This window comes from Octodon degus, unplaced genomic scaffold, assembly GCF_000260255.1.
Source record: "Octodon degus isolate 3935 unplaced genomic scaffold, OctDeg1.0 scaffold00001, whole genome shotgun sequence".
Lineage (NCBI taxonomy): Eukaryota > Metazoa > Chordata > Mammalia > Rodentia > Octodontidae > Octodon > Octodon degus.
The window spans coordinates 26,286,414-26,306,687 of record NW_004524577.1 but is presented as its reverse complement, the minus strand read 5'-3'; the positions used below and the strand labels follow the sequence as shown (position 1 = coordinate 26,306,687).

The window sequence follows — 20,274 nt, the reverse complement described above, 5'->3', positions numbered from 1 at the left end:
GCGCGCGGGCGGCTGTGAACTTGGCGGCGGGCTCTTCCGGCCCCGCCGCAGCCATGTAGTCCCTGGCGGGGCTCCCTGCAGCTCGGGCTCGGAGCGGCGCGCGGCTTCTCCGCAGGCGCCCAGGGCGCCCCGCCGCCCCCGGCAGCGCTTTGGCCCGGAGAGGCGATGGGCGAGAAAGTTTCGGAGGCGCCGGAGCCGGTGCCCCGCGGCTGTAGCGGCCACGGCGCCCGGACTCCCGCCGCGGCGGCGGGCCCCGCGTCCTCGCTGGGCGCTTCTTCGGCCGAGTCCTCGTCGGGGTCGGAAACTCTGTCGGAGGAAGGCGAGCTCGGTGGCTTCTCCCGCGAGTCGCAGCAGCCGCAGCCGCCGGGCGGCGCCCTGGGTGCCCGGCCGCCCGCCGCGTGGGCTCCCGCGCGCGTCTTGCTGGAGCTCGGGATCCCCGCGCTGCCGCTGCCGCTGCCGCTGCCGCCCCCGGGAGGAGCCGCGCCGCCCGCGCCCCGGGGCAGCAGCGTGTCCCAGGAGGAGCAGGACGAGGAGGTGTGCCCGCCGTCCCCCCTTCGCCCTCCCCGGCGACCCCCGCTCTCCTTCCTGTGCGCGCGCGGTGGGCAGGGGAGGGAGCCCAGGCGCTCTGCGCTGAGCCCACGCGGGCAGTCAGTTAGGAGCTTCCCTTGGTCGGGGTCCCCCGGCTCTCAGCTACCCCCCCCCCCCGTAGCCTGCGTGCGTCCGTGTGTGTTCGCGCCGTGTCTCCCTGTGGTTTTAAAATGTCAAAGCAGCAAAGTCCTTAACGTCTGTCTGCGTGGGCCGATCGCTGAATGGATGCGGTCTGGACGACTGTCTTGTCCCCGCAACTAGAATGGGATTAACTGAAGTGGGCTTGGCTAACTACCGAAGCGCTTGAACAGAGAGAAGAGATCGTGCGTTGGGCGTCAGGCGCCGGTGGGAGCCCTGTCTGTCTGGGTGGTCTTGCTAGGTCGAAGCCGCTGGAGTCCTCCCGAGGTGGGGACTCTCCGCGCTGGGCCAGTGCGCTTGCGGCTCCTTTTCCGACCTGTCTTCATGGGGTCCAGATGAGTGAGTGCTATAGGCAAACCCAGCAAGGGATGACCTGCTTCCTTCTGAGGACTTTGCCATTTCTAGTTCTCTGGAATGATGTTCCTGGTGAACTTGTGGGTCTCTTTCTGATGCCTTGAGCTTTTGAGTTCCTGGTTGTTTTCTGTATCCCTGACTGTCTGTCTCTGTGTCTGTATCTCTGTCTCTTTCTCCATGTGACTATCGTTCTCTGTCGCTGAGGGCCAGTGAAGGAAATCTAAGATTCTTTCTGTCTTCCAGTCTTTCAGCTTGTTTGCTTTGGGTGTTTCTTGGTAGGAAGAAGTGATCTTGATCAGGCAAGGCCATAAATAAAACATCACCTTAACAGAGCCTGGTTGTGAAATTAATTCCTCAGTGCCAGAGTGACATTTTTCTCACCTCTTTGTCCCTAGAAGAAGCAAGCTGAGGCCAGTGGTAGCTCCTGGGGTCTCCAGGCTGGAATCTGGCACAGAGTGATTGGAGTTGAGTCCTAGCCTGGCAGAGATGCCCTTAGCTGAGAGTTGGCCAAGCCTCTGGCAGCAATCGTGACCGGTTACCCAGTGCCATTCCCACACTTCCTCAGTGACTTGCTAGGATCCCAGACAGGTATCTGGAGCCTTGCTTTCTGGAATTGTCTCTGTAAGAGTTGTAAAAGTTGTAAGACATTGGGTATGTGTTATTCCTCTGAGATCAGAAGAACCACAAAGTAAATTTCATTTTTTCACGTTAATACTCCAGTTTCTGACGGGGAATTTTGGATGGATCCAAAGTGCCCGACTGAGACTAGTGACAGGATGCCAGGAGTCTATTGAGTGCCACACCCACCCCAGAGCTCTGTCCTTGCAGAGAGGTGACCAAATCTTGTCTGATAGCAGCATTCTTCACAGGTTACATCTCCCTTTGAAGGTACCAGGTGTGTGCCAGGTGCTCGCCCTCTGACTTCTGTCTAAACTTGGGGAGATGAGTGCGAAGCTGGAAGTGTGCTTTAATTTAATGATTTATCTATCAGGTTCTAATTTAGCACTGCACTGGGTAGTGAAGATGGTACAGTTGTTTAGCCTGTGTTTTCTGTAGCTAGAAGGGTGTGCCATTGTCAATGACAGGGCCTGACAGATGGGGGCGGGGCGTCGGGTGCATCTTACTTTTGATCCCTATTTGGTAGCTGATTTATTGCCTAACCTCAGGGTGACAGTGTTTTACTTTGTCACAAGTAGATCTAATGATAGCTTATTTCCCAGGCAAGGCAGTGAGGACTGGTTGATTGAAACCCATTTTGGAAAGCAGAATGACTAAATAACATTGGTCCCTCTTTGTGAAATCTCAGAATGACTGTAAACAGATAGAGTATTGCAATTTATTGTGTAACTTAACCCGAGGTAGTGGGTGATGAAGATTGTCCAGGAGTGCAATCTTGACTTGCCCGGAGAACTTTAAAGCAAAACTAAAGCTATGTAGTTTTTCTTTCTCTTTTCAGTACTAGAAAAGTGATAGTCTTGGTAAGGGGAACGGCACTGCAGTCTATATTTTCTGTTCTTACATGAGAGATGATATGGGGCATTGGCTCTTAAGCTTTTGTGGAAGTGGGGCCTCTGAGAATTTAAAGAAAACTCTCTTCCTCTCTCATTAGAAAGTGCATTCAATTACAGTTGCCATTCTGGAAGGTTCAGGAATGCCAGCTTATAAGCACTCACTTTAGTGGAATACCAGGGTTTCATTTTTAGCTCAATCACCTTGACTAAGTGTGGGATTATGGGTCTTTTAAATTTGGTAAACCTCAGTTTTCTCACCTCTTAAATGGGGATAATGGTGCTAAAGCTGTTAGACATTTTTATACATGCTGTTTGATTCTAACCTAGCCCCAAGCATACTGCACTGACTGGCAAATAAGAATTTGTGATAAAATGTGAAATTGTGGGAGATTGAAGTACAAGGTTGAGTTGGTCTGTTTTATTAACGTGAAGAGATGCTGAGGCTGTATCTGTTTAGTAGTATAAGCCGGGCAGCAGTTTTCATTTGTCTCAGGTTGCATAGTGGTGAGGCCACTGAGTGGAGTGTTAGGTGTACTACGGCAAGGCCCCGGGTGTAGAGCATTAAGAGGTTTAAGTGCAACTCATAAAATGGAAAGAAGTTCATTTTGATCTTAAAATTGTTATGTCTAGTTTGAGAGGTTCAGTTTTTTTTCCAAAGCATTTTTTTCTAAGTGTTTTTTACAGCAACTTACTGCATCTAATTTTAAAAAGTGGTGCAGCTCAAGTTCCCAGTGTAGTTTTGCAGTGCCAGTTTTTGGACAATCTTATTAAAGCTGTTTTGAGTGCATCTAGCAGCATCATGGGGTTTGATCTATTTTATATTTTATCTTAATGTCAATATTTATACAAACTTACGAAGTCTCATGCACTTAAATCAACCGCATAAGCTTTTGGCATCTTAAAAACAATAGCTTAACATAGAAGTGGTAGTAGTTTTTTACATTTTTATTTTATTTTTTATGGTGCTAGGAATCCAACTCAGAGCCTCACTCTCCCAGGCAAGCACTGTACCACTGAGCTTGGGATCCAACCATTTTTGGACTTAGTATTAAAGGCATAACAGAGACATTCAGTGGCTTGTTTCTTCTGCTGCTTGCCCAGTCCTATGTTAAATGGGCTCTGTTTTGTTCAGGGGTAGTACACTGTGTTTCTGATAGTTAAAGGCATTGAATTGGAGGACAAGTTCCTGACATTTCCAAGATTTCCACTGAAGCATTTTTTGCCTTATCCCTTTCTTTCTCAAGACACCTATGACAACTTACGTAAATTGCTCAGATGCAGATTGGTAATTGTAGATCAGTAACTTTGAAAGCAGTAATTTTGTCCTTATATCTCTAGTACAGGGTGTGTCTAACATAGTTGCAGCTCGATAAATATATGTTGAATAAATTATATGAAGTGACATCTCTGGAAATATTTGCATATTTAGCTGATAGGTGACTATGTGTTCATTTATTGTGTCTGTTATAAATTGTGGTGCTAAAACCTCTTGACTTCATCAACAAAAACCACGTGGATGACACCAGAAAATGTCAGGGACGTTTTTTTCCTAATTAAATTTGAACAAAGTCAAATCACTAAAGATCCCCCTAGTGTGTTTTTGAAGGGACTGCTGTATTAGCTCTTTGCAAGTCTGCTTTTTGTTCTGTGTGGTAGAATGTGAAACTTGTGGCAGTTGTTCAAAAGTCAGAAGAGGGCTTAGTAGTTTAAGGCTTTCCAACTTGGTGTGCGCAACCCATTTGTGCTTTGCTTTGCTCAGGGACTCTTTATTGGTGTAAGCAGTTTCCCTTGTTAACAGTAGGGCCAATAATGGGATGTCCTTAAGGTGTTGCATTAAAGGTACTTGGGTAGGAGGACTGCTTTTAATATCACACTGAAATGTTTGTGTTTGGGGCTCCTCTTGTGGAGTGGATAAGCTGCTGGTTCTCACATGTTAAGAGAATAGCAAAAAGCTACCATGAATTTAGCCAAGCTTTGCATGGGATTTATATTTTATTAATCACAGCTGCTATATAATCTAAAAAGAGAAGTGCATAAATCTTAGCATATTTATTATTTAGTCTGCTTTTTGATGCACTACTTCAGTGAGAGCTATGAGATGGGATAATCAGTCAGTGTATCAATATATATTGAGTGTGTATCTCTTGAGGCAGTGTCCTGGACACAGATGGGTGGGGTGGAATAGAGCTGCTTGTCTCCAGGTGGTCACTAAGCACACGATTACTAATTAATCAGTTTGGAGGTGGCATGGGGAGAAGCCTTGAGGGAGTGAGTACCTGGGTTGTATATATCCGTGAGCATGATAGCTAGGATGGCCTCACTGAGGTCTAAGCTGGAGACAAGGATGAACAGAATTAGGGCAGAGGAGGGAAGGGCTGGAGGGTGAGGCAGGACCCTGAAGCCCAAGGGTGTGAGGTTGGTCTGTGGTTCTGAGAGAAAGTCGAGGAGAACAGGCTTCAGGCTTCAGGCTTCAGGTTTCTCTCTCTGGAGAGAGAAGCCAATGTTGAGTCTCACAACACCTGTTGGGCTTCATTGTGAGGGTGTTGGGAGCCACTGAAGGGCTTGAAGCTAGGAACTCTGACATAGGACCCAGCCTTTAAATGCTTCTGAGGTGCTGGCCAGATAGTTTAGCAGATTAAAGTGCCTGCTTAGGCAGACACAGGGTCTGGGGGTTTGATTACTGGTGCGCCGTGCTGGCCCTGCCCCTAGGTTGCACTCAATTGGTGATTGAGACTGGGTGTGGTGGCACACGCCTGTAATCCCAGCATTTGGGAGGCTAAAAAGCAGGAAGGATCACTTGGAGTCCGATCTGTGTAGGGAGACCCTATAGACCCTGTACTAAATACATTTTGAAAAAAATACTTCTGATATCCTTAGAAGATACCATCTTGGTTAAGTACTGTGGATGGGAGATGGGCATGCCTGGTAGTTCAGGTACTCTGGATAAATATATGTGAACCATAATGGGAAAATAATTTAGATCTATCCCCAAGAACATTTTCTTTTTTAATTTTTATTTTAGGACGAGGTCTACAGGGTCTCACTACATAGATCGGACTCCTAGTAATTCGCCTGTGTTCAGCCTCCCAAGAGCTGGGATTACAAGTTCTGGCCACCATACCCAGTGTCATCACTGTCTCAGCATGCCTTGGGGGTGGGGCTGGCCAGGCATGTAGGGAATTGAACCCCAGCTGCTGCGTCTGTCTAAGCAGGTTCTTTAATCTGCTGAGCTATTTGGCCCACTCTCCCTAAGAACATCTTAATGTGAACATCAATGCTACTTTTCGATGTGACATTGATAGCCTAGAATTTTCTCAGAGGAAACCTTTGTAGACAGGAGTGGAGAATGAGAACAAGGCCTCGCAGGTGGTTCTTTCCACAGTAAGTTGGGCACTGTGCTTACCCATCCATGGTGAGCACAAGGGGATGTGGTCTGAGATTGTGCCTCTGGTGACACATGGTATTTGTGTACTATGACACACTACCAGAGACTGGCTGATTTGCTCACATTTACCTACAAAGGGAAGGCTCAGCTTTTGTTCTTTTCATCTCTGGCCTGGGTGTTCCAGCAAATGCCAAATATATTTCAGAGCAGGTGACAAAGGTTAACCTTCTCAGACTCAGGGGATGTAATGCACACATCCAGTTCGTTTCTATGTTGGAGTTGGAAGGGAGGGCCTGGGTGTGGGGTATATAGATGTTAAACTGGAAAAGGACCCTTGTAGGATGTGTCTTACAGCATGAAGCTTCCATTACCAGGTGGCCTGGCCATAGAGCTGGGTGGAAGGAAGCCTGTACACATTTGTAGGTGGGTCCTACAAGGGACGATTGCTTTAGATGAAGATACTCTCTGATGTTTCTAATCACATTTGTATATTCTGTGGTGTCAGTGGGAAAGGGCTGTGTTCCTTTGTCCCTTCAGAGCCAGCTGCCACAGCTCCTGTGCTTTGGGGTTAGGGCCTATAGCATCGAAGGATGTGGAGTTCTGATTCTGGCTTAGCTGTTTAAAGGCAGGATGTCTTTGGCTACATTACTAACACTGAGATGGTTTTCTCCTCTGTGCAGTGGGCAACCTGGTATCTGTTGCAGAGGATTATCATGAAAAACGAGAATGGGTGTTTTTTGTAGAGTCTCACATGATGCTTGGTACAGAGTGAGCATGCTTAATAATGTTTGCTGTTATTACGGAGAAGCTGGGTATATGGAATGTTAGTACCATCACTACCATAGCCAAGAGGAAGTGGAGGCCCAGAAGTCCCTTTCTAGAGGACTGTACTCCCAGCACCCTTTACTGATGGTCCTGTCTCTTTTGTTCTTGAGTAGTTGGATCTGTACTGTAGTTATCACTTCTATATTTGTGAGCAGAATTTTTTATGAGATACAAAAATCAGTTTTATGTTGTTTGATTCATTAGCACTTTGATTAGGATAGCATCTCTCTTTTGCTCATGGACTCTGCTCTTAGTGATCATTTATGAAATAATACTCTGAAAGACTACGAACAGTAAATTACTAGGGATTTGACTAGAAGACACTGTATCGGCCTCTGACAAGGCTGATGAGGTGACTATGTACTTCATTTAAACTTCCTAGGTAAAGATTTGGGGACTAAGAAGGGAATAAGAAGAAAATCAGGTGGTTATCTAGAGGTAAGCTTTGGACTATTTGGGTGAGGCACCTGGTCTAGGGGCTACCCCCACTTCTTGAAAGGGAGATCTGTAGAAATCGAATGGAATGTTGAAGAAAACCAAGTGCTAATGTGTAGAATTACCCCACACTAATTCTGTTTTTATCTTTAGGAAAGCTTAACCATTTCAGTTTATAATAATACCTGAGCTTTTTTGATATAGCTCAAATACTGGAGTAGCATCTGCAGTTCATTTCTTTTTTTCAAAGTTTTATTGATAAACAGATAGCAATGAGACAGTTTCAAATCCAATCAGAAGTACAGTTTCAACAAATAATACACTGCATATATTCTTCTTAGTGGTTAATTGCTGTACATCATTTCTTTTTTGAAGTAACCTGGGTTTTCACCCTGAACTTGTTCAGATGGACATATCCACCACTTTGAATCATTTTGTTCAAAGGCTCTGGCTCTCTCTCATGTGCCCTGTATTTTGTCTGTCTTCCTCTCCGCTCTTGTTTAAGCTAAAGCATAACATAAGACTCGATCCAACAACTCTGGGTGCTTGTCGGTTTCCTTTTCTCTGCTCTCTCCTCACCTGGCTCAGAATTCCTGGGAGGTCAGCATCAGCAGTCACCTGTGCTTCCAGGAAGAAAACTATGCCCTAAAAGCAAAAGGCAGGTCCAGTACTGTGCTCAGCAGGATGTTTATGTACACTGAGGTTACAGCTAGGCGGATAAACTTGTGTGAAATTCCTGGTGGCCTCTCCAGCTTCCCTGCTCATTTAATGATCTGAATACATAACTAGACACTTGTCTGCAAGACAGTTATAAATTTATACCCTAGCCCTGTTCTCTCTCGCTAGCCCATCAATTTTTCTCTCAGACACAGTCGATATAATTTTGATTAGGGTACTTACTTCCACTGAACCTTCCAACCCAAATGCTTTGGAACAATATTGGAGGTGGGGAGGCGGTAGGAAGGTGGGCCGGACAAGGAGATACTGACAAATCTGGCTTCGTTTCTTAACTAATTTCATAGGCTGTCATGTGGAAAATGAAATTTTCATTTTAATGTTCTGGACTTTGTAATTTTGTAGTGTTTTGGGTGGAAAGCAAGTTCCTAAGTTATACCCAATTTCTTCTGGCGAGATGAGTGGTTATTAACAAACTCCTACCAAATGTGGGTTTTGGGGCCTCTGCCTTGCAATTTGATCAGCTACTACTCTAATCAGTTATGTCACTTCTTTATGTGCCTTTCTGTTTGTCTAAAAATCCCATTTTATTTCACACTTCCTGGCCTATGATTTGTCTCTCAAGGCATTTCTTTATACAGAGATGGGTACACCTTCTCCTATACCAGAAAGGACCCTTTATCTCTTTAGCGGTGGGGAGAGAGTTGCACTGGGTTAGAATTGGGTTTAAAATCTTGTGTTGTTGAAACATGTTCACAAAAGCCCAACTTTAAAATTGTGTCACATGACAATCCTAGCTATTTAAAAATGCACCTTAAGGCAGCGATCCTAGCCAGCGGGGTGATATTGAGGTATTGAAATGCGATGCATCCTAGTTGGGATGAAATCCTTTCTATATATAAAGGTTAAATAATGAATTTTACAACTATAGTCTTTATAAATTGGCTTATAGAAATATGTCTCACCTCTGCACACACAGCACTGACTCACAAAATTAGATTTTTTCACTCACCTAGTTTTTTTTTTTTTTGGCTGGAATGGCTTCAATGAAATAATCTGAGCCCTCACCCAGGTTTCTTACATTAAGAGGATATTCTGTCAGAGGTAGTCATGAAGAGGAGGGGAAAATCGCTCCAGATAAAACATCAGCCTCCGGTGCTGGATTTTAAGAAGTACGGTAGTAAGATTTTAATTCTGGGAGAATGTCGCACACCTCAAATAAGTTGATTATATGGGAGAACTGAGGAGAGATTGATCTTCCTGTCCTTGGGACTCTCCGGACTAGTTAGTTGGATCCCTGTGTTGGGTTGGAGCAGGCTCAGTTTAATACCTGAGTGTGTGTATGAGCCTGAGGAGAATGAGATCGAGAGGAACATTACTTGTAAGAAAAGATTGTCTTCTCCTTGTCCTATATCATGGTATTTTGAACTATGTATCGGTTGTTTGAAAATTTACTGTAGTAAATTTTATTTAGTGCACCATTTTGTAGCCTTGGAAATTCCCTATTTGCTCGGTGGTCCTTGGCCAAATTACCCTAATTTCTTTGTTGGTTGGGGAGGAGGACAGTCCCCAGAGTGCCTTTCCATGGCACCCTAAGTGTACCATCCTCATCTTTGAGGCTTTTTAGGATTAACTTTGATTCGTGTGGGTGGGTTCTGGCCATGATGAAAATTTCCCTCTTTAGAGGACAGGAGATAAAATAGCATTACAGTTTTGAACACACTTGATCTTCATCAAAGTCCACATCATTTTGTTTAAGATTTCCACTTTTGAAATTTAAGCCATTTATACCTGAAGAAACTTAGTTCACATGTCTAAGGAACCCGAAGCCAAGAGTTTTAAAAAATTATGCATTTAAGACTATTTGGAAAGAGTTTCTCTGGTGGGATGGCAATATGACAGTTTCATAGCCTGCTATAATCATACTGTTGTATATTCCTTTAAAATTATTTCTGAATCATCACTTTCTGTATATTAGATTATCTGTCACTCCTAGTTATGGTTCCTTGTTTCTTTCTTCTCCCCTTCCTATTTATTGCTTGGTCATCAGAATTTAAAAAAAAAAAGAATATGACCAAAAAGTGAAAAGCCACTTTTGCTAAAAGATTGTAAGTAAAACCTTTGTTAAGCAGTATTTGGGACAAAGGCCTTTTTTGGTTACTGAATTTTATCATTCATTAAAGATGAACTTGAAAGCTGTCTTTGTTCTTCCCTCATTGCTTCCTTTTTCCCCTCTGTAGTGTTATGCTGTGTTTTCCTTATTCTGTGCTGAGTGCACCAATTATTATTTTTTATGGTTGGACACTGTGTCGTGGTTTAGGATGCTCAACCTGCGCATTAGTCATTTTTGAGAACTACTGTGAGTATAAAAACTATATGTGACATTAATAAAAGTATACATCATGATTTTAACTTTAAAAGTTGGAAATAACAGCATCAGTTGTGTTTTCTGAAAGTTGTACTGCCCTATCTTTGTTCTTGTGTGATGCCAGGTCTTGTGTTTATTATTTGTAGAGACCTTACGGTTTGCACAGCCTTCCTCATACTGTTCAATTGTTCCCTTTTCTATCTTACGTACATTTCTCTTTGTAGCATAGGCAAGGGTTTATTGCTTCTCCCTCTAGATTGAGAGAATGGGAGTGATACCATATGAACTCAGACCCCTTCAACAGGGAGAGTGCATGGTGTGTAATGGATACTGATACTACCTTGTGTACAGTTGTAGTTGGGGCATAGTAAATGGCAAGACTCCATTTGAATATTTTACATTCATTTACTTGTTTAGTTTCCCAAAAGTCTTTCTGCAGTTCTATTGAGAATTAAATTGCTAAGTGACATGCAGATTGTCACACAGTGTGGAGGTGGTGCCCAGAGGGAAGAGACTGGGGAAGAGCTGGGAGGAGGAGACCGCTGCAGAGCAGTGGAGGGCCGAGCCTTGGCCCGTGTGACATGTGGTGCGTGCTGAGTGAATGAATGGTTGTTGGGAATGAATGCTTGCATGAATATGATGCCACTTGGCAGTGCGCCCCAGTTTCTCAACAGTGGACAGGTGTGGGTACGAAATGTTGGGGTCTTTTCAGAAAAGATGATGGAGATTTAAACATACAGAAAAAATATGGTTTACTTATATGTTTCAATTGCATTCATCCTTTAGAATGATTAGGCATCTTTCTGTTGTTCATTCCTAATGAACGGGAGGGGTCTGGCTCACACCTCCTGGGCTCTGGAGAGTGAATGTTAATTCTGTGTTTCTTCCATGCTGAGGTACCCTGCTGTTGTGTTCTCACCCACTCAGCCCTTCAAGTTCTCATGCTTTGGTGTGCTTTTTTAGTTCCTTTCCTTTCCTTTTCTTTTTTTTTTTTTTCACAGTACCAGGGATTGAACTCCGGACCCTCCGCTTGCCAGTCAAGCGCTTATTCCACTGAGCTATCTCCCCGGACCCTCGGTGTGGTTTTTGAAATCATGAAAGTCTTTAAATCATCCCTTTGAGCCTGAAGCTTCAGTTTTTGAATAAGGCTTGTAGTAGAGACAGTTTGGCCAGTAAGGGGGTGGGGTGGGACTGGGGGATGGGGAAGGGGGTACAGAACATGAGCCCCTTTTTGGTGCAGGGTGATTGTAGGGCCTATATGTTAGGATTCTAACCTCTGGATGATGCAGTGGTATGGCTATAGAGTAATTTTCAAAATGCATTTAGCACCAGAACTTATTGTTCAGGGGAACATTAAGGGATAGTTTTTAACAATAGTTCCTAGATGCTCGGATGGCAGAATTGGATCTTTCTCCCTCAGGATCCTTAGATCAGGGGCAGAATCTAGAAGCTCCAAGCAGAAATATCTCTGCATGGAGTTTGCTTATTGCCTGGTGTTCTCCATGGACTACATGTCACAAGCCATTGACAATTTCTAATTAGTAAAAGTCAGTTTTTTTTTTTTTTTTTTATTTAAAAGACTTGTGTGATCTCTATTCTCCCAGGCAGCCAGCGCCTTCCCACTGTTCTGGACTTTAGCTGCCCAGCTTTTGAAATGAACTAAAGTTTGTTTGCAAAGTTAAATCAGAATCTGTCAGATGTTACTTTTTAACAAAGTGCTGACATTTTTATCTTTTTAAAAAGAGACTGGCAGCTCTGGCCCAAGCTGTATGTCAGTTGTTTGGAAGTTGGAGAGTATATTTCCACTGGGAAATGCTTTAAAGAGAGGTCTATTTTCCAACTCAGCCTACGAAGCCTGATTAACCCCCTTCATCGTCATTAACAGGATGATAAAGTCCTAGAGATTAGATGGTGGAGCTAGACGTGGTAGACAGTAGAATTCTGGATCTACCATGTCAGAGGCTGCTTTCTATCTGGTTTTTCTCAGGCCAAGTGAGTCACTGGGCCAGTGTAGGGACCTGTGCTCCTGCCGCTTGGTGTGGCCCTGCCTTTGGCTTTTGTTTGTGACATGGATTTTAGGTGTGTTCTGGTCAGGTGCTGGCTTCTCTCTAGTGTTGGAGGTCACACAACAGCTTCTGGGGTGGTGACAGTGGCCATAGGTAGCAGGAAACATCTGTATACCTGGGTGCGTGGAGCCCTATCCTCCCAGGTGTTCAGAGTTGGGAAACAGGTGAGGCAGGAGCAGGAGCCACATACTCAGCCTCTGCACCAGGTGGCTCGGAGGTGCCACCTGGAGACCTGGTGTTGGCCATTCCTCCTCATCTCAGCACCTTTATGAAAGCCTGGGACTTAACCCCACATGTGCCAACCCAGAGCCAAATGTCTCCTGCCTCTTCTCAGGTCACTTCTAAGTAGGGGTAGGCTAGTGAAGGCTGTGAGTTCAACAGAGATGGTGCTCACTTTGGAAAATCCATCTAACATGCCTTGTTAAACCAAGTACTATTAATGAGAATGACTAAAATGAAAGGCCCTTGTTCCAACATTTTTTCTTTGTATAATGCACTTTCTTCATACAACATACGTTTTAATTTGCACTGTCTCCCCTACCAGCAGACTTTACATTTTCTTATGGTATTTCTTTTAGTTTTAGTTGAACTCAGATAATGTGATAGCTCCTGTAGATGAGCCTTTAAGTAATGGTCATGTGTCCTTATTCCAGAAAAGACATTACCCTAAACTGTGTAGGTTTTTTTGGGGATTGAGGGTGGGTTCTCTTTGTGTTTGGAACCCAGAGCTACAGAGCTTGGGTGAAGGGTGGCTGTGTCCTTCCAGCCTGAGGGTGTTTATATTTCTTTTGCTTTGATCTCCTCAATCCTCTGTCCTCTGTCTCTATCCTCCTCTTGTTGAAGATGAACTGTGGAATTGGTGCAATTTATACTTTTAAAGTGTTGGCAAATGCACCATCCAGGTAGTCTGGTAATGGGGAGGGAGTTGTTTGAGTAGAGCTCTTTTAGAGATCCTCTGTGGTAATTAAGAGGAAAAAGATTTTCTTAAATGATAAGTGTAGGTTTACCAACTGACTTCATGGTGACAGTTGCAAGCCCTGCTGAGAGATGGGATGGGGGGAAGCGCCCTTTGAGTTTCTCAAAGAGCCATAATCAGAAAGGCACCTTGGTGAATGAGTACGATTTCATTACCTGTTACCTAAAATTTATTTTGACATTTAAAGACATCTAAGCATGTACATTTATTACCACTTTTTTTGTAGGCATGTATGGAAAGTAGTGGATTGTGTAATAATTGCCACTAAGATGTTTAAGCTTCAATTTTCAGAGGTGGTGTTCAGAATTTTCTTTTTAAACTTACAGTAGGGGTTAATGATTCTTAATGCACTCCTGTGCATCTTGAGTGATCAGGATAATTTAGATTTGGGGTGGGTGGCTTTAGGTGCGGTATAGTTTCAAATAGCTGCTCTCATTTAGGCCACACTAGAAAATGAGGTCTGGTGCACATGGCATTTTGTGTGCGTGCCTCTTCAGTTGACTTACCGCTGGCAGCCATAGCTCTGGTGTTACGTATGGGGTGGTCAGTGGGTCAAGGCTTCTGGGCTTCATCGTTCTTTTTCGTGGAGCTCGTTTTTCTTTGCTTCCTGTTGGCTTATATGTTTGTAGGGCAGAAAGGAAGGAAATACTAGAATGTTGGCTAGGTGAATAGAGTTCTGCAGAGTAGGTATGTAATGATTACACTGTTTCCTAACAGGTGCCCAAAAAGAGCCTCATATGGGAGGTGAGCGACAGGGCCTCCTTGCACCCTGCTACAGGGAACCATTTCTGCTGGGGAAGTAGAGAGCTGGTGGGAAAGCTTGGGTAGTTTTGCTGTGTCAACTCAGAAGGTACTGAAACTTGCTTTTTGTGATCTTTGGAAAGCTCTGTAGGAGCCACGGGTGCAAGGGGAAGGAAAATCCAAAAGAAACGAGAAGATAACACTAGTGCTCAAAGCAGCCCACAGGTAGGCGCAGAATGACTTGATGTGAATGTCACACACAGTATGCCATCAGCCTGTGAAGTGTGATTTGTGCTGGAGGTGGGCCGGACAGGGCAACCCCAGAGGAGCCTGGTGGGGCTGTATGTCCATGCCTGTGACCTTGAAGATTTTAAGCACTGGAAAAAGGAAGAGGCTATACCAGGTAATCTATTTGACATATTAGAAGTGTCTGACAGATTGTAAGTCTTAGGAAACTACTCTGCTTTTCTCTATAAAAATATTTATTTAGAAAAAATAGCAATTGACAGCTTTGTTTTTCCATATATTTATAGAGAACTCTCCATGACTAATTTAAAAGTATTGCTGCAGAATATGCTCTTAGGACTATAACATTTTCTCTAGTAACTATCTTATTTATGGCTTCATAACTTTCTAATCAAGAGTATTGCATTGTACTTTTGCCTAAGATTCATATTCCCCTAGGTAATTAAGCAGTGCTTATAACTAATACTTTTTTAGTCATTGTCTTAAAGATGTCTCCAGTTTTGTTTATTGTGGGGCCAGAGTTCAGGGAGGAATTATGTTGGTAAGAATTTAGCAGGAAACTCATTTTTTTTAAAAAAATATCTCTCCGGGACTGTGTTTTCTCTTTTGCTTTGTAAACATGTTTTGGTTATTCAATACTTGGAATTTACCCAGCTTAGAGCAATGATGTTTTTGATCTAGTTGGAATTTCAGAAATACACCTTAATGATTTTTACCCCACTCCTTAAAGTGTACTTGGAGAAACTTCTAGGGGAAAGTCTCACCCTATGTGTGTGAGGTTTGGTGTCCTGGTGATTGTGGCAGTCTCTGACCCTGGAGCTTTGTAGACCTCTGATCATGGAGTCTTTGTTGAAATTCCTGGGGGCACAGACTTCCTGTGATTCTATAGAGCCATTCCTCCAGGCCTCAAAACAGTCAGGTTACTGTTTCTCTGTGTTTGGATGGGGAAGCAAAGTGACCCTTTAGAAGCTAAATCCTTCAAACCTCTCCTGACTTCTTGTGCCCCTTTCACTATTGTATAAGCTTGTGGAAAATTCCCCCCTCAAAGAGTGAATAAGTGCAGTTCTGGTTTTACTGGCACATGGTGGCATGTGACATGGTGGCTGCTTCCTGAAGGTATATGAAATTAAAGAGCAAGGGGACCACCTGTAAGGATGAGTGTGTAAGGCCAGAGGAAACTTGGAGGAAACAGTGCTCTTTAGTGTATGGAGGTCCAGGTGGGATAATTCATATGGTCCTGCTTTTAGAACAGAGCTTAATACTTGTCCTGTCAGTTCTTCCCTGACCTGGTACATCGTATCCTTGAGTCTTTTCTTAAGAAAAATCATCAGAAAGTGAGGTTGTGAGGCCCTGTGTGAGGGGCTGGTGGATTCCACTACTACTTCAAAGATTCTTTGTCCTGGTTGTTTTTATTAGACCCACAGTGTGTACTCTGGACTTTGGAAATTTGTAGCTACGATGATGCTGTTAATCTTACCTGAAATCTAAATCTCCTCACATAAAACTTGCAGGTAATCTGGGTGAAACATGAAATGGTAGAACAGAAGCTATTCCTGTAAGACTTAGACTTCTGACATATGATGGCAAGTTTAAAGTAGTATTCTGGGTCCCAAGGATTCTTTAGCTGTTGATGAGGGCAATGAGATCCCAATCTTGGATTAAGTTTTTTAAAAGATTGTATTGAAAGTTACCTGTGTTACAGAAAAGAAGACCCCTCCAGTTTGGGGGACTCGCATCTTCCCATTGTTTGGAGAGTAAGTTCACTTCTATTGTTTGAACTGGCAGAGCTGTTTTGTATGGAGTAAATCAGGGTGCATCCCTGCTGCTGAGATGGGTTGGGGGAGTGTGGACTGTGTGGTATGCACCAAGGCCACCTCATGCTGAGTGTGGTGGCGGGGTACCTCTCCTGGAGCTAAGCTTATTTGCATCTTCTCTGATGCTTTGGGGGGCACATGTAGCGGAATAATGTTTTCAGTACTGTTAAGTTTCTGATTTTCCCTTTGCCTTTTCTCCTCTCTGGTATTTCAAGCAAGAAATAGGAACTTTGTAATTGTTTGCTGTGGGGATATTTGCCTGGCAGAAAACTGAAGCAGTTTGAAGTTCAAATTCTTTTCAAAGCTTTGTGGAACATCTAAGCTGTGGTGAGGGGATGCTTGGAGTCCTGGGGTGCAGGGTGGTCTCTTCCAGAGAGCAGGAAGACTGAAAGCAGATTTCTGTGGACCAGAGTGAGTGTTGGGATATTGAAATTGTACACCATGAACCTATTAGCAGCAAGTTAAGAGAAGCGTGGAGGAAACTGGCCACTGAGTGAGCCTGGAGGGTTGGATTTTAGGCAGTTGGGCTTTCTGCTGTGGCACATTCTGGTGGCCAGGTGCAGGGTGTGGAAGCACAGAGACATGCTGGATGTCTGGGACTTGGTTGACTGAGGATGTCAGCTGTAAGCACAACCCAAGCTAAGGTCCTTCCCTCTGAATGCTGTCCCAGGAGCAACGTTGGGAGGTCAATTTCCTGTCCTTGGTCTTGGAATCAGAATTAAGTACAGAGTGATGTTATGGTACACTTGACTTTGTGACTTGAAGTTTTACAGCCCCTGTACCCATAATCAAAAATTGGGGCTCCTGAGAATGCCCAGATGAGATGTTGTAGACTTAAAATCTTGGTCCTATTTCCCTTTGTAACTTTATTCAGAAATTGAGTATTAAAATCCAGAGGAGTTGAAGAGGACACAGACAGCTAAGTCAGCTTTATAATCCAGTGTGTCTGTCTTCGTGCCCTTTTGCCTGCCCTCAGCAAGGTACTGACTTGTCCTGGGCGTTACCCACTGATCTACTAAAGCTCTTTTCTTAGGTTGGGTTGTAGTGTCTCCTCCCCTTGACAGGTTTAGAGTCTCCCAGCAGCAGACCTCTTGTCTTTTTCATCTCCATAGGCACAGCAGTTGTTTCTCAGTGTGCAATGAATCTTTGTTGAATAAATAAAAGCACAGAGAAAAGTTTGCTCTGCAGCCCAAAGGAAGAGTGGCAACTCTAAAATGAGCCAGAAAGCTGGAAGTGAGGAGAATGACAAGGGTCCCCTTGCTGTGGGTCACAGATCATGGGAAGGTGTAGTGTGTAGATTTTTCGCATTTAGTCTGTGTCTCCTATCAAGGTGAGTAATCAGAGTATGATTGAAAGGAGAGATGCTGTTTAAAAAATTTAAGTATTACATATTGAGGGGCCATGTAAGTGAGCTTCTTGAGGTCTGGCCTTCTGGCTGGCCAGCAGGGTCACCCAGTACAGAGGTGCCTAGAATCAGACCAGCTCAGGCTGGTGGGGCTTGTGGGGCAGACAGACATCTCCATTCTCATTCCGTGTTGCTTTCCAGTGGCCTCCCGAGAGTGCTGCAGACAGTGGAGCCCAAGCATGGCATCCTTGGAGAGGAGGCTTTTTTCCTGGATTCTGCAGGGACCCCCTGGAGTCTGGGGTTTATCTTCTCAGGCTCCCCGTGTGTGGCTGGCAAGGCTTTGGTGTGAAGGGGCAGCTTGGGAGCGGGCATGGGTGTGTGCACACCCTCCTTGGAACTGATGCATGTTTAAAAATGTTTGCAAAACTGAATTCTGAACAAGAAGACTAAGACTTCTCATGTAAATAGTTGGTAAACGTTGCCCTTTCTTTCCTCTTGCTAATTAATTTCCTTGACAGCATTGCTTGCTGGCAGCTCTTCTCCACAATTGGTTGCTGAATTGCAGTGCTCAATTATCTGTGTAATAACACACTATAAAAACATAAAGCCTGAAAAAATGGATCTAACCAAAGTGGCTGAAATTTGAAAATACATACTTCACATGTCCACATCTGGACTGCAAGGAGAATAGAAGTCAGTCATTAATGATATAATTGAATTTCTTCCCTGAAAGGTAAAGGAACACATTAAAGTTGAATCTGAGACCTAGCTTCAGATAGAGCCAGTAGTATCTCATGAAAATATTTGAATATCTGATGCTGTCAAACATAACCAGTTCTTTGTGGCTATTTGGCTTCTAATATTATTGACAATGCCTCTTTACATAGGCCTTACTAAAGGCATGGTGCACGTACTTTTGGTACATTTTAGCATTTACATTAAAAAAAAGCATTTACATCTGTCCTTGAACTTGGGAGGAAGGTGGGAAATCCTGCCATTTCCCAGTTAGGGAAGTGAAGCTGAGATGAGATGAGATAACTTGCTCATAGTTTGTATGATTTTGATATAGGGGAATGAAACTCCCAGCCTGAAAGGCACCTGGGACGAGTTTTGTTCTCTAAAACTGAAGAATGAATTTTAGGAACAGCGGAGGTTAAGAGCAGAATATTTATTGGGGGAAAGAAAGCTTCTGTCCGAGAGAGGGACAGAAGGGGGACCAGAGCAGGTTACCTAGGAAGCTGTCTCTTCCAGGGATTTTTATACAGTAAAACCATGTGGTGAGGCAGGTCTAAGGTGGAGAATATGGGAACTCTCTAGGTGAGCATGAGGTGGGACAAAACTGTGGTCAACCATTAAGGTTACAAGCACCATTGCTCGGGTAAAATTGATTAAATCCAGGACCGATTGTGGAAGCATGTCACGTAGCAAGCAGGCATGAATATAGAATAGGAGTTTATCCGGCAGCTAGCGATTAGATTAGTGACTTTCTAGCTTCTTCAAGGTGATGATCAATCCTGCATGCTTATCTTTAGAGAGGTAAGCATTTGTTCGATCTTTGGTCTTCAGGTTTGGCCCACGGTGGGAGCATCCGTCTCTCTTACGGTTGCAAGGTATCTTGTGTTCCATGCTGTCTCCTCCTAGAGCCTAGCCCTGTCTGACTGCTATAATATTTCTATGTAATTCAGCTACCTACAACAATGTCAGTACCAGTACCCATTCCCATGGTGGACCAATAAAAGCAGACAGGGGCTACTTTTGTTTTCTTTTTTTACAAGTTTGCTCACGAACGGATTTACCAATTTATTGATGACTGCCTTAAAAATAAGGTAAGAAACTGTGTGAAACACAGTTTCTAAGCCCTACCTCGTTCACAGAATTGTGAGGGGAGATAAAGCCATGGCTTCTGTGAGCCTCAAAGCTTCGGGGTGTCTGACCAGGCATCAGAGATGGAGCTCATTGGCTGGGGCTCTCTATGCCCTTTGCCTGCAGGCTCAGCACTCTTTCACACTGCTGCCTGCAGGGAGCTTACCTGAAGCCTGCATGGGTAACAGTAACATCTTATTACAGAGCTAAAAAAGTTTCTTGTGTTACCTGAGGCCCAACAGAGGTTTAAAAGATGAATGAGATGATTTTTTTTTTTTTTTTTTTTTTTGTGGAACTGGGGATTGAACTCAGGCCCTTGCGCTTGTCAGGGAAGCACTTATTCCACTGAGCCATCTCTCCAGCCTGGAGGTGAAGCTTTTGATGTTTACCTTGCTAAATATTGCCTGGACCCTCAAATAACAAGGCAGCCATTAAAAGTGTCATTAGCAGGAGTAATGTTGTACCATTTGTTTCATTTACTATGAGAATTGCTAGTACATATTTTAGAAAAAGGGAGGGATTTTTTTCTCTCCCTTTTTTTTGTACTTTTGCAAAACTGATGGCATTTTGGGGATGTGAAGAGAGCAAACAGAAAAAGAATCTCACCTCCCTTCCTTTCAGGATGTTAGTGTCTTGCTGTATTTTTTAAGCTAGCAAAAGGATGTTTTCCAGTACAATTACCATTTATAAACAGGGTATCTGTTTCGTGGCAGTGCTCTAAATGCTAGTGTGTCACCCCCAAGTGAGAGCTCTAATCCTTGTGGAGGATGATGGGGTAGCAAAAACCATGGCAAGAAATGAGCAGGTGAAAAAAAACTTGTGTAATGGATTTTTGGTCATCCTGTGTTATTTGAGAATGACTCTTGCAGGGTGTCTGCAGCAGCTGGTTTTGCATCTGGGACCGAGTGCAGCTCCTGTTGCTAAGCCTTCCAGTCCTAGCACAA

General features: G+C 44.0%; 1 protein-coding gene across 2 annotated transcripts in view; it reads left to right on the top strand.

Moving 5' to 3' along the window:
- The first annotated feature begins 52 nt into the window (after positions 1–52).
- Positions 53–20,274, top strand: part of Mast4 (microtubule associated serine/threonine kinase family member 4) — a 587,536-nt gene continuing 567,314 nt past the window's right edge. For both annotated transcript variants that reach the window (XM_023705080.1, XM_004623035.2), the window contains exon 1: positions 53–534. In XM_023705080.1, coding sequence (XP_023560848.1) covers positions 166–534 — 369 coding nt within the window. In that variant the 5' untranslated portion in view covers positions 53–165. The remainder of the gene's footprint in view (positions 535–20,274) is intronic.